Source organism: Cucurbita maxima, unplaced genomic scaffold (assembly GCF_002738345.1).
Source record: "Cucurbita maxima cultivar Rimu unplaced genomic scaffold, Cmax_1.0 Cma_Scf00026, whole genome shotgun sequence".
NCBI classification, from domain to species: domain Eukaryota; kingdom Viridiplantae; phylum Streptophyta; class Magnoliopsida; order Cucurbitales; family Cucurbitaceae; genus Cucurbita; species Cucurbita maxima.
In genome coordinates, this window is record NW_019272042.1 from 548,348 (window position 1) to 561,137 (window position 12,790).

At 34.8% G+C, this 12,790-nt stretch overlaps 3 protein-coding genes across 3 annotated transcripts; 1 reads left to right on the top strand and 2 right to left on the bottom strand.

Annotated features, from left to right (window-relative positions):
• Positions 1-435: 435 nt before the first annotated feature.
• LOC111498982 (vesicle-associated membrane protein 722-like) lies at positions 436-2,985 on the top strand. Its single transcript, XM_023150396.1, has 5 exons — positions 436-867; positions 1,642-1,783; positions 2,020-2,140; positions 2,229-2,291; positions 2,769-2,985. The coding sequence occupies exons 1-5, from the start codon at positions 678-680 to the stop codon at positions 2,916-2,918; spliced, it is 666 nt and encodes a 221-aa protein (XP_023006164.1). The 5' UTR covers positions 436-677; the 3' UTR covers positions 2,919-2,985.
• A 1,283-nt stretch (positions 2,986-4,268) lies between these two features.
• LOC111498981 (chalcone synthase 1-like) lies at positions 4,269-5,949 on the bottom strand. The gene is made up of 2 exons (XM_023150395.1): positions 5,621-5,949; positions 4,269-5,351 (listed from the first exon to the last, which is right to left on the bottom strand). The coding sequence occupies exons 1-2, from the start codon at positions 5,796-5,798 to the stop codon at positions 4,360-4,362; spliced, it is 1,170 nt and encodes a 389-aa protein (XP_023006163.1). The 5' UTR covers positions 5,799-5,949; the 3' UTR covers positions 4,269-4,359.
• A 357-nt stretch (positions 5,950-6,306) lies between these two features.
• Positions 6,307-10,169, bottom strand: LOC111499049 (3-ketoacyl-CoA thiolase 2, peroxisomal-like). The gene is made up of 14 exons (XM_023150493.1): positions 10,005-10,169; positions 9,592-9,668; positions 9,206-9,290; positions 8,943-9,069; positions 8,761-8,859; positions 8,576-8,643; positions 8,341-8,448; positions 8,186-8,263; positions 7,948-8,080; positions 7,768-7,864; positions 7,340-7,463; positions 7,151-7,259; positions 6,689-6,772; positions 6,307-6,603 (listed from the first exon to the last, which is right to left on the bottom strand). The coding sequence occupies exons 1-14, from the start codon at positions 10,089-10,091 to the stop codon at positions 6,494-6,496; spliced, it is 1,386 nt and encodes a 461-aa protein (XP_023006261.1). The 5' UTR covers positions 10,092-10,169; the 3' UTR covers positions 6,307-6,493.
• Between the last annotated feature and the right edge of the window lie 2,621 nt (positions 10,170-12,790).

Genomic DNA, 12,790 nt, shown 5'->3' on the forward strand with positions numbered 1-12,790 from the left:
GGCATGGTGTGTTGTCATCTGCAAATTTGATAGTCTTCATGTACATGATACTATTTTAAACCCGTCTAGTGACATGTGAAGTTGTTAGGTTCCGAGTGTATTTTTTTCCATTTTTCTTACCTCGGAATACATGCGCTAAAAAGATTATTATTATAAAAAGATGGAAATACGACACTTCCCTTTAAAGATTTTATTAAGGATTTAACCTTTATTCCTATACATTTTTCGTTTATTTTTCCAGAATCAGATTCTTTATGGACATTTTTGTCCATAGTAAAAAAAAAAAAAAAAAATATATATATATATATATATATATATATATATATTTATTTATTTATTTATTTATTTATTTATTTATGAAGAGTTATCCGAAATCCCGTAATAAATAATAAAATAATTTGAGATGAAGATTTTTAGAAGGTTCGCTTAAAAAGATCAGGGCAGGCAACATGGACTAGGTCACGTTCAAATTCAAATTTGTAAATTTCCGTATAAAAACGGACTCCGTAAAAGAACGCGCCAAATAAAAAATATTATTCAACGCCTCGTTCAGTCATCGACTCCATTCTCCGCTTGGGTTTCCTTTCTTCTTCAACTGCTCCTTCATTTCTCTCCCCATTTCCGCCCAACGCAAAAGCCATAAACAATCTCAAATAACTTGTATTGGTTCCTGAATCATGGCGCAGAAGTCCTTGATCTACAGTTTCGTCGCTCGAGGAACGGTGATTCTCGCTGAGTACTCGGATTTCTCTGGTAATTTCACTAACGTTGCTTTTCAGTGCCTCCAGAGACTTCCTGCTTCTGACAACAGGTTCACTTACACCTGCGATGGCCATACCTTCAATTACCTTCTCAACAATGGATTCAGTATGTTTCCAAGCTTTCTCATAATTTCTGCTTTAGATTCTCTTATTTCAATCTCTTTCTACTGTATTTGGTATTTGTTTGACCGATTTATATGATAGTGGCTGCATTTGAGGATTAAGCGGTTAATCTTATGACGATTAGGTTGTTCATATGATTAATAGTAAAGAGAAAACTGAGTCCACTGATAATCACCTCTGTTTATTGCCATGATCGTAATGAATACAGAGGACTCTATTTACAGAGCTTAATGTATAAAAATCAACCTATAGTGAGCACAATTCTTTGTAACAAATTAACTCCTCATAATATGTAGGAAGTTTCTGATGTAGAACTTGTTTAATTTTAAATTTTAGTTTCAGTTAAGGACTTTTCTTCATATCTAGGAAAACAAACCGATGATTTCGTTTTGTTCTTTATTGAAATGTATTCGTTTTGGTCATGTACAAGAAGATATCACCATTTTGTTAATCAACCGATGATTTCGTTTTATTCTTTATTGAAATTGTTCATTATAAGATGTCACCAATTTGGTTCGATCCTGTTCAATGTCTCTTTGTATTGTTAAACGCCTTATCAGCTACAGTTGGTTTGGTTAGTTTAAGCATATGGTTTCGATGTTGTTGTTGCCCCTAGTGTAGTTGCAGTTGAGGCTTTGTAGTTCTATCCTTATATTGTTTCTTTTTGTATTGTGTTTAATAAAACTTGTTAGTTACAATTGTTCTACATTTACACTGAATAGGTTTTAATGTTAGCGTTTATTGTTTGGTGCTACAGCCTATTGTGTAGTAGCAGTTGAGGCTGCAGGAAGACATGTTCCAATGGCGTTCCTTGAGCGAATAAAGGAAGACTTCAACAAAAGATATGGTGGAGGAAAAGCTACAGTTGCTGTTGCCAAGAGTCTGAACAAGGAATTTGGGTAACACATTCTTACTTGCTTATTTCACATTGAAAATTAGGGATTACCGTGACTCTCTAAAATAGTATGATATTGTCCACTTTGAGCATAAGCTCTCATGCCTTTGCATTAGGCTTCTCTAAAAGGTCTCGTACTAATGAAGATGTATTCCTTTACTTATAAACTCACGATCATTCCCAAAATTAACCAATGTAGAACTCACTCCTAATAATCCTTAACAATAACTTGCTGAACAGACCTAAAATGAAGGACCACATGCAATATTGTGTCGATCATCCTGAAGAAAGCAATAAGCTCATGCAAGTGCAGGCTCAGGTTTCTGAAGTAAAAGGTGTAATGATAGAGAATATCGGCAAGGTAAAAGGAGTGATTGATTCTGATCAGTTTAGGCATTGCATTTTTATATGATACTAGTTTTTAGTGTATTGCTTCATTTGTTATACAGATTTTGGAACGAGGTACCAAGGTCGAGGAATTGGTAGATAAAACAGAGAATCTTCGTTCACAGGTTAGTCTCTTTAAAATTTTACACATGGTTGACGTTAAATTAAATACGAATGCACATTTGGCCGTGGTTCTAAATATCAATAGTTTAATTCTAGTATTTGGCTCTTTTAGAAAGAGAAAATGTTTTTTCTTTTGTTTTAAGAGATGGCAGCAGCTCGTTTTTCAGTCTATACGAAGTTATCCTTTCAAAATCATTTTGTTTTTAATTTTGAACTTTTAAAAACTAAATTTATTAATATTATTTCAACTTATAGATTTCTTTGTTTTGAAATATTTTAAAACTTAGATGGTATGTTTGGATTTTTTTTTTTTTTAAAGTAACTTTAAAAAAATTATTTTTATTTAGAATTGATGAAAACTACGGTAAACCATCAAGAAAAAAATAAATAGAGTTTTAGAAAATCATAGACTAAAAATAAAATGGAATAATAAATTGTCTCTCTTAATAACACATTATTTTTTATGTCTTGTTTGGTAGGCTCATGATTTCAAGAGGCATGGAACTCAATTAAAGAAGAAGATGTGGTACCAAAACATGAAGATAAAATTGGTTGTGTTCGCTATAATCATTATCTTGATTTTGATAATCGTTTTATCTGTTTGTCGTGGTTTTAAATGTGGAGCCTGATGAGAACATTTATAGTTAAGTTCTATTCAAAATTATTATTCTACATGCCATTAACTAAACTCCTACTCTTCCGATTCATCTTTTCTCGTGTATTACATAGTTGCTTCCAATTGATGAATGATTTCGTATTTTTGGATTTAAAAATAGCTATTGTATTAATAGAATTTTATAAGTAGATGATTAATAATTTATTATAGGTAAAATTATAACTTTGATATTGATTTTAAATTTTAGAATTTAGTCCCTAATTTATGAAGTTTATAATTTTGGTGAATGGGTTTAAATGGTAGAATAAGGCTCGAAAGATCTTCTCCTCCCCCAACCGATTTTCTCGTCTTTCTCTCTCCTTTCATCCAAAAACCTTTTTTTTTTTCAACCATATTCTCTTAATCATCTACAGCCACTAAAAACATGTGTGTGAAGAAAGCAAAACCAAAACAGCACGAGAAAGAAGGAAAAAGAAGGCCAAATGCTTATGTTGCTATTGAAATGAACGGTAAGTGACAGTCGATTACTTCACCAAATAAAATACCCACCAAAAATATGACAAAATAGAGGAGCATTTCTCTTGTTTTCAGCCTTTCACCACACCAATAAAGAGTGCTTCTTCCGTAAACCAAAAGCAAAACCCACTTGTAGGCATTATGGGAAATTTATGCTTCGAGTTGTTTCATGCTACAAATAAACAATGAAAGTGAACTGGCCTGATGCCAATGGCAAAGATATTGCCCACATCCAAGAGTTTGAACCAAGGAAATGGTTGGTTTATAATCATTAGCAAATAATTGGAGCTTTTAATATGGGTCCTAATTTAATGGGGCATAGCATGCTGCTAAAAGTTGAGATTTGGGGTCAAATTTGGTTGGAATCTTAAACATTTAGGTTAGATTGATGATTTAACCTAGTGTAGAGTGATAAATTATGTGTAAATTCTTATAGTGTCATTTTCTGTCGGCTTCTTTTGCTGACATAAAAGCATCCTTTTCCATATCTTCGAATACAACCCATAAGGGTTTGCCTGTTATTTGTACATAAACCTTTGTGATGGTTTCGTGCAACGTCAATAGTTCTCCCACTTCCAGAATCAATTCTCCCGTTTGTCCTTCGTAAAAAGAACTAGCAAGTTGATGGGAACCCCACTCATAGAAGTATAGAGTGAATTACAAAATACTTATTTTAAATTTTGAAACAAGTAAAATAAAATACTAAATAGCTGCTAAACAAGATAAAATAGTGTCAGTCTTATATTCATCTGTTTTTTTTTTTTTTTTTGTCCACATTTTTCTTTTCAAAAAATAGTTTTAGGGCAAGGTAATTGATCACAATACAGATAAAATACCACAAAAAAAAATTATGAAATTAGTAATTTATAATAAAACTCGAAGTCCTGAACTCACATGGCAATAGCCCATTTAATTATACGAGCCCATGAATTGGGCCTCTAAATAGCCACACTACGAAGGGCTACAGTTTCAACAGTAAGCCCAGGCCCAAACCCAAACAACACGCCCCATTCAAGTCCCTCACCAGTGGTCTTGAGCCCATTTTGACACGACTTTTTCCTCATCTCATCCAAAATAAAAAACACGCACGCGCTCGACATGTTTCCGTACTCCCTAAGCACGTGCCTCGACGATCGCAACTTATCGGGCCCAAGGCCCAACTCCATCTCAATCTGGTCCAAAATGGCCGGCCCACCAGGATGTACAATCCAGAAAATCGAGTTCCAATTAGAAAGGCCCAAAGGCCCAAAGGCCTCAAGAAGGATCCTCCGAATGTTTTTGGATACAAGCCCAGGAACATCCTTGAGAAGGTGAAACGTAAGCCCAACTTCGCGTAAATGCCCATCAATGGCCCCATCGCTATCGGGCAAAATAGTTTGGGCCGCAGAGATTATTTCGAATATGGGCCTCTCAAGCCCAGGTACTGGATCCGAGCCCACAATGATCGCAGCGGCTCCGTCGCCAAACAGGGCTTGGCCCACGAGGCCGTCGAGGTGGGAATCGCTCGGCCCACGGAAGGTAACGGCGGTGATCTCGGAGCAGACGGCGAGGACACGGGCGGCGCGATTATTTTCGGCGAGGTCTTTGACGAGGCGGAGGACGGTGGCGCCGGCGAAGCAGCCCTGTTGGTAGATCATGAAGCGCTTGACGGAGGGGCGGAGACCGAGGAGCTTGGTGAGACGGTAGTCAGCGCCGGGCATGTCGATGCCGCTGCTGGTGCAGAAGATCAAGTGGGTGATGTCGGCGGTGGGGCGGCCCCATTCCCTGATGGCGTTGACGGCGGCTTGTTTTCCGAGCTTTGGAACTTCGACCACCGCAATGTCTTGTCGGGAGTCTAGAGACGGCGCTTCGTGTGCACAGATTTTTGGGTTTTGTTTTAGAAGCTCTTCTGTTAACAGCATGTGCCGCTTCCGGATTGTCGACTTTTCACCTATTTTTTTATTTTTTATTTTAAATTTAGTTATTTCTAATTTCTATTGAAATTAATTGCATTATAATTTTTAGGCAAGAAAATAAACATAATTGTAATTAAATTAGTTTTCACTAATTTCGACACTAAATTTAAGATTTAATCTAAAATATGTATTTATATTCAAGTAAAATACTCGTCAATAAGCTCGAAGAAATTATTTATTTCAAAATTTTTGGAAATAATTATCAACCAGATAAAAAAACATGAGAGAAGGACAGTTTGCTTACAAATGCGCTTGAATTTGTGTTTGAGCTCGGTTTTATGCTCATTGTTGGTTATACGAAAATAGTAATCAGGGTAGGTAGTTTGTTGAACACAGTTAGATGGAACTGCGGTTCCTATAGCCATTACAGTTGCAGCTCCCTCCGCTCTTTGATCCTTTAAGATCTTATCTATCGTTGTCATCTTCTTTACTGCTTTCACTTTCACTGCCACTACCCAATTCCGATGGAAGCTCTGGCCCGAGTAGTCCTTTGGGGAGACGGAGATTGGGCGTGGGATTTATGCTTGTAATGGGAAGCTTTTGGTGCATTGCCAGTGGCTTTTACAATGTCTACTAGGTTTGTTATTGTATGGTTGGTGAGGGGAGCCAAATGCGCCATTTATATCCACGTTTCTAATTTGTGTAAAAGGTGTGACCTATAAATATGAAGATTATATGGCACACATAAGACTTGAATGATTCTTTTTTATATGGAAAGAAAAGATTGGTAAATTTGTAATTGTGTGTTTTTATTTTCCAACAAATTGTATTCCCTCTCACAACTTCTCACATAATTTTTAAAAATCAAATTCTAATATTATAACGATTTTTAACAATTCAATTTAGTATAGTCTAATGTATTAGAACTTAAAGCAAAAATAAATGTAATACAGAAATAAAAGAATCATTCAATATTAGAAAACAGAATTAAATAAAGAAAAGAGCTGAAATTTAAGCTAGAACACATATAAGTCCCTCCATCGGTAAAGATCACCATACATTCCATAAGGTTCTTCAAGAACAAGAAAAAAATTATTACCATCTTTCTTAAGTAATTATTGGAACAAATAAGAACGTTTAGGTGTGTATCACAGTGTCGCACATGGCAGTCTTTTCTCTATAGAGCATCCTTGGACATTAGATTGTGGTTGTTGACCTTCCGAGCATTGCATAGCTCGTCGGCCGCATCGCCCCTTTCGAAAACAGCTGCTGCGCCCATTCCCGTCCCTGCGTTTGAGTTGATACGATATCTTGTCAGCCTCAGAAAGCTGAACCAATGATTGTATTTAAACACAGAAACATGTCAAAGTACCTATGCACATCGAAATAACTCCAAAACGACAGTCTTTGCCACGGCGCTTCATCTCGTGCAACAGAGTAGCGACAGAGCGGGCACCTGTACAAATAAACCAGCTAAATTGGTAAAGACAAAGACAAAGGTGAAGCTATCTATCGACACATGTATAGTTAGTCACCACAGTTGTTGAATTTATGCATGTTTGGTCAATTGCATTATGTCAGGTTTGAATCCAGATGAAAGGGAATAAAAGAAAAGACATGCTAATAGAGGACGCGGGGAGGCAAGACTAGTTATCAGGTCAGAGAGAAGCCTGGCACGTAAGCTCTCTCCCCAAAGATGAAATATGATGCTAAGTACTAATTCACTCAGTAGGATATACATACATACGTAAGTACATACATACATTCTCCGCTACAAGATACGTACTACTGTTTGCAAATCGTTCTATAAATTGCTTGGCCATTAAAGAGTTACCTGTTGCACCCAATGGATGCCCAATGGCCATTGCACCTCCATTAACGTTAACCTTCTCTGGATCAAGTTCCAACTTATTACGGCAGTACACAAATTGAGATGCAAATGCCTGCACAGCAGTTAATTAATGAAAAGGTTGATGGTTATTCAACTGTTTAAAATCCCAAAAATCCTTGAGCGATACAATACCTCATTTATTTCGAAAAGGTCGATATCATCAAGCTCAAGACCGGCAGCCTTCACTGCAGCTGGGATAGCAACAGCTGGACCAACGCCCATGATAGCTGGATCCACACCAACAGCAGCAAAAGTCCTAAATTGGTAAAGGAAGTGAAACTTTATGAGCATGGTAAGAGTTCTTTAGAATGCAAGGACCTCTTGTAAATGTAAATGCAACTTTACATCCAACAATTTGAATTGAGAAGTACTAGTCTATCTTGGAACAAAAGCAAGGAAGATCAACATGTAAATGTGCCACTAATGTAAAGGGGAACCGGACACCTAGAATGCATAGACTCAAGGGTGCGATGAGAGAAATAAAAAACTCCTACATAGCTCGAAAGAGGATAATGCAAAGACAACATATTTTGTCTCTGTAATTTCCAAGACGTCCATACCTAAAGACACCAAGAATGGGTAGTCCCTTCTTCGTTGCAACGCTTCTCTTCATGAGAAGTACAGCCCCAGCACCATCACTCACTTGACTAGCATTGCCTACAGTAGTCCAGGCAACGAAATCTCAATTTAACTCGCTGACATATTATTTATATTGATATCTGATAGAAGTAGAACAATACCTGCAGTGGTGCTTCCGTCTTTCTTAAATACAGGTTTCAGCTTTGCTAGATCTGCCAACGAGGCATTGGGCCGAATTCCATCATCAACAGAGATTGTAACAGATTTCTCTTCACCAGTCTTAGGATCAACGAGCTGTTTGAATTGAACAATTACCAGGCTCAAAAAGATAAATCAAATGCTTCCCTCTATGTGCATGCATGTAAAATCGTACCAAAGCCAGAATTATGTTTGAAATACCTTGGTGCTCACAGGGATAATCTCATCTTTAAACCTACCAGAAGCAGTAGCAGCAGCAGCCTTTCTATGAGACTCAACCTAAGCACACAAAGAAGAAAATTATTAGAGAAGGCCATTAAAGAACGCTAAAAACAGAATTTAGAACTTCCACTTACTGCAGCCTGATCTTGTTGCTCTCTAGTAACACCAAAACGATGAGCAACATTTTCAGAGGTTATGCCCATGGGAAGCAGGCAATTTTGAGCTTGTTCAAACATCTTTACCTAGCATGTTTAAAGAGAATTTTAGCCACCATAATGTACAAATAAAGAGTAGTTTTAAAGACAGCTTAATGATTCCAAAAGCATAAAAAATTTGGAGGAGTGTAGGCAAATAAGAGTCTGTATATACTCTTGGATTGACTGATCCTTCCCATGTCATTGGATTGGCAGTCATAGACTCCAAGCCAGCACCAATTCCTGGAAAAATAATTGCATAAATGTTAAGTTATTGATGTCCTATATAAAAAGATTAAAGGATTTAAACGGGAAGGACAATTGCTACTTAGTGGCAACAGAAGTATATTAATTTCTAACCGATATCATAAAACCCTGCTCTAATAGCAGCAGCTACATCTGCAACAGCCTGCAACCCAGATGAGCATTGCCTATTGACAGTTCTCACTGGCACGATTTCTGCATCACAAAAACACATACCCGTCAACAGATGAAAATACAAATATCAAATGCTTGTAAGCAATAATAGCAAGATGAATTACCAGGAAAACCGGCATAAAATGCAGCCATCCTGCATTCACTCGCTCTTTGGGACCCTGGTGCCAAAACACTGCCAACAACAATGTCCCCAACTTCACTTGGGTTGAGATTGGTTTTCTCAATCAATGCCTATATGAAACCATCATAGGATAAGTAATATAAACTAAAAGTGAAAGAAGAAAATTACTCTTTAGGAAGAAAACAAGTTGTATTTATTTTTGAGACAGTAAATCAGTCCACAAACTTCGAAGACCAAGAAACAAACCTTCAAAACAGGCGCAAGAAGATCATCAGGGTGGGTATCCTTGAAGCCACCACGTTTTGATTTGCAAAGTGCAGTTCGATAAGCACTATTAAAATTGAAAGAGCACAAATACAGAGTCGAAATAAGTAGATATTTCAATAGTTTCATGGTCATCAGCTAAACAAATGATTTTAAATCTCGGAAGGAAAAGATTGCAACGTTTTGCTTTTACAGGGCGCGATAATTTCTTTTATTTACAAAAGGGATAGAATTACTAATAATAAGACGATGAAAAGAAGCCTCACTGTTTAAAATAGCGATCCAAAGATGCAATAAGTAATCAAGATTGTTAAACTTGAATTTGCGAAAATCAATCAAGCAGCAAGAGGAGGGAAGCAGGCACTTACGCAACAATCACTACATCATCTTCAAAAACTGAAGTCCTCTGATATGCAGCACTATCCCCAGCTAAACATGCCGATGCCTAGTTTTATTAAAGAAAAACTCCATTAAAATCGTAATTCAACCATACAGATCTAAGAAGCAATGATTCTTACATAGCAAGAACAATCCAAACCAAACAATATTTACACAGAATGAATATTCATATTCACCAACAATTACATCATCCCAGACCATCGCACTTAATTACCATAACTCGAATCAATCAAATTGTAAAACTAATTTTACTTTCAAGTCATACAAATCCGAAAACAAAATTACCAAATCTAAATACCTATTACCAAATCGATCGATCAGAGAAAGAATCACAAAAAGCAAAACGAAGAAAAGGAATTGAGAAATTAACAGTCTATCATACCGATAAAGAAGAATCATGAACAGGAACGGAAGAAGATGGACGGAGATGCTGCAGCAAAACCTTCTGCCTGTTGATTGCCTTCTCCATTTTCCTTCGCCTTTTTGCCTCTCCCGATCTTGATGAAGAAAAATCAAAGTTGATAATATCTATAATCCATTTCCTCTGCAACAGTCACTATATATAGAGACAGATTTTTATCTGTCTTTTATTATTATTTTTTTCTTCTTAAATATGTATTCAAATTCTTTTTTATAAAAACAATAAACTTTAATTTAATAATACGATCAAACGAATTTTATTTCAAATATATATATATTATATGTATATTTAAAACAATTTCTTGTCTCTTTTTTCTTTTTGAGAAAAATTTATGGTAATTTGTTACAAATGGGAAAATAGATTAAATGACTTGAACACAGATGGCAAGACGACGTCGTACACCGACCAGGACGGAGGATTATGTGCTCCTCTCTTTCCCCACACTCACTCAAAGCGCGTGCATCTCACTTTTGTAGTTTTTCTTAAGTAGTCTTTAACCTTTAAAAAAATATTAAATCAAATAGTTATATTTTTAATTAATATTTAATAAGTCTTTAAATTAAATTTATTCTCTTATTTTTTTAGTTTACAAATTTATTGGATACAATTAAAATTTTAACGTCTTAGATATAAAATTCAATTTTTTATTTGAAATATTAGTAAATTTTTAATTATATTAGAGACTAATTAAACATAAAATTAAAATTAAAAGATATAATAACCTATAATTTAAGAAATTATATTCTAGCTTGGGTTGCAATTATACCAAAATTGTATTAAATTTTATACCATTATACCCGAATTATTTACAAACTTAAAGGCAATGTTTGATTATGACAAGTGTATATCAAGTTTTTATATATATTATTTCTTTAATTATAAATCTTAAAAGAAAAATCAAAATAAATATTAAATTATTAAAAGTTTGTAGACCTAATTTTCTATAACTATTATTTTGACTCTATTTTCTCGGGTAGGGTGGAATGCTTTTCTACATGTGGTTCACACACGTGGGAATGAACCCACTGGCTCGTTAATCTACCCACATGCTTGAATATAGGTGTGAAATCTCATATCAATTGGAGAGATGAATGAGTGTCAGGGAGGACGTTAGGGTTCGAAAGAGGTGAAGAGATCTCACATTGGTTGGAGAGTGGAACGAACCATTCTTTATAAGAGTGTGAAAATATTTCCCTAGCATATGCGTTTTAAAAACCTTGAGGGGAAGTCCAAACGAAAAACACAATATGTGATAGGGGTGTACTTAGTAAAATTTAAATAAACTTTTGAAAATTTTAAAGTTATTTTTATTAAAAAAAAATGGAAAGTATATTCTATAATTCACCATAAAATAAATAATTCAATAAATAGTCTTCCAACCATAATTCAAATCATCTTGGTCAAAGCAACTCATCGTGTTAGAGTGTGAATGTGTGAAATACACGCCAGTAATGGAGCGCGTGTCGGCAGATAAGAATGACACATGGAGATGCGTGCACGGATTGAGGATATTATTAATTTTAGTTTCTTATTTATTTATTTTTATTTTTATTATTTATTTGGTATTTTAGCCTTTTAGGATAGGCATTATTGGTCATTGGGCACGTGAATTTGGTGAAAAAAAATAGTTGTATGATCATACGGCTGTAATCAATCCAATCAACCAAATAAAATTAATTAAAATTTAGTATTTTGTTTTATTTTTAAAAATTATTTTAATTAAAAAAACATAGTTAAATATATTTTTAAAATATCCTTTTGACTATGAATCAGACCATGGACGGTACGCTAGCGAGTATGCTAAATCTTGAAAGATGGACATTAGGCGGTGTGTCAGTGATGATGTTGGGCTCTGAAGTGAGTGGATCGTGAGATCCCACATCGATGCAAGGGAGGAATGAGTGTCAATAAGATCGCTGAGCTCTGAAGAGAGGTGGATTGTGAGAATCTACATTGATTAGAGAAAGGAACGAGTTACAGCATTCACGCCGGACCCCGAAATTGATGGATTGTGAGATCGTACGTCGATTGGAGAGAGAAACAAATTCTTTATAAGAGAGTAAAAATCTTTTTCTCGACATTTTATAACTCAGTTGGGTTGTTATATATATTTGGTGGATGGTTACATGTTTTTTTTTTTTTTTTTTTTTTTTAACAACTGTTAAATATTTTATGTAGAATGTTTTTGTCCAATTCTAGAAGCTTTCAGCCACTATGATTATAAAGTCCATGTGTCTAAAATATATATCATTTGACTTTGACTTTTTTTAGTGGTCTTTCTCTTATGAATAATTATTTATAAAAAGACTATATGGAAGTAATTTATCTTTTATTTTTTAATGTATAAATATATTATCCTTTAATAATGGATTATTAATAATTTATTTTTAAATCTAATCAAAACAAAATTCACTTTATAATTAATATAGTTGGTTAATGTGTTTTCTAAGAGGTTTTTTCAGATTTAAACGAGCTAATATAAACTTAATTATTAATTACAAAAGTAATAACGTCGTGATGATTTAGAGTCAAACAACAATATTAGATTAAAAAAAAAAGTTGTGAATAACGATCGAGATTGAAAACAAAAGTCAATTACTCAAAATTTCGAGCAACAATATTAAATAAACGAAGTTGTGAACAACTATCAAGATTGAGAACAAAGGTTAATTACTTGAAATACCGAACCCTGATGTAAAATTATCCTTATTCACAAAGATACAACTCGAGCAACAATATTTCGTAGT

Excerpts from the sequence above, each read along its gene's own strand:
- LOC111498982 (XM_023150396.1), top strand. The coding sequence starts at position 678 with ATGGCGCAGAAGTCCTTGATCTACAGTTTCGTCGCTCGAGGAACGGTG. Across the intron at positions 868-1,641 it reads CCTTCTCAACAATGGATTCA|CCTATTGTGTAGTAGCAGTT; the intron begins GTATGTTTCCAA and ends TTGGTGCTACAG. Across the intron at positions 1,784-2,019 it reads AGTCTGAACAAGGAATTTGG|ACCTAAAATGAAGGACCACA; the intron begins GTAACACATTCT and ends CTTGCTGAACAG.
- LOC111498981 (XM_023150395.1), bottom strand. The coding sequence starts at position 5,798 with ATGACAACGATAGATAAGATCTTAAAGGATCAAAGAGCGGAGGGAGCT. Across the intron at positions 5,352-5,620 it reads ACACAAATTCAAGCGCATTT|GTGAAAAGTCGACAATCCGG; the intron begins GTAAGCAAACTG and ends ATAAAAAAATAG.
- LOC111499049 (XM_023150493.1), bottom strand. The coding sequence starts at position 10,091 with ATGGAGAAGGCAATCAACAGGCAGAAGGTTTTGCTGCAGCATCTCCGT. Across the intron at positions 9,070-9,205 it reads TTCTTGCGCCTGTTTTGAAG|GCATTGATTGAGAAAACCAA; the intron begins GTTTGTTTCTTG and ends GGTTTCATATAG. Across the intron at positions 7,260-7,339 it reads ACCTTTTCGAAATAAATGAG|GCATTTGCATCTCAATTTGT; the intron begins GTATTGTATCGC and ends ACTGCTGTGCAG.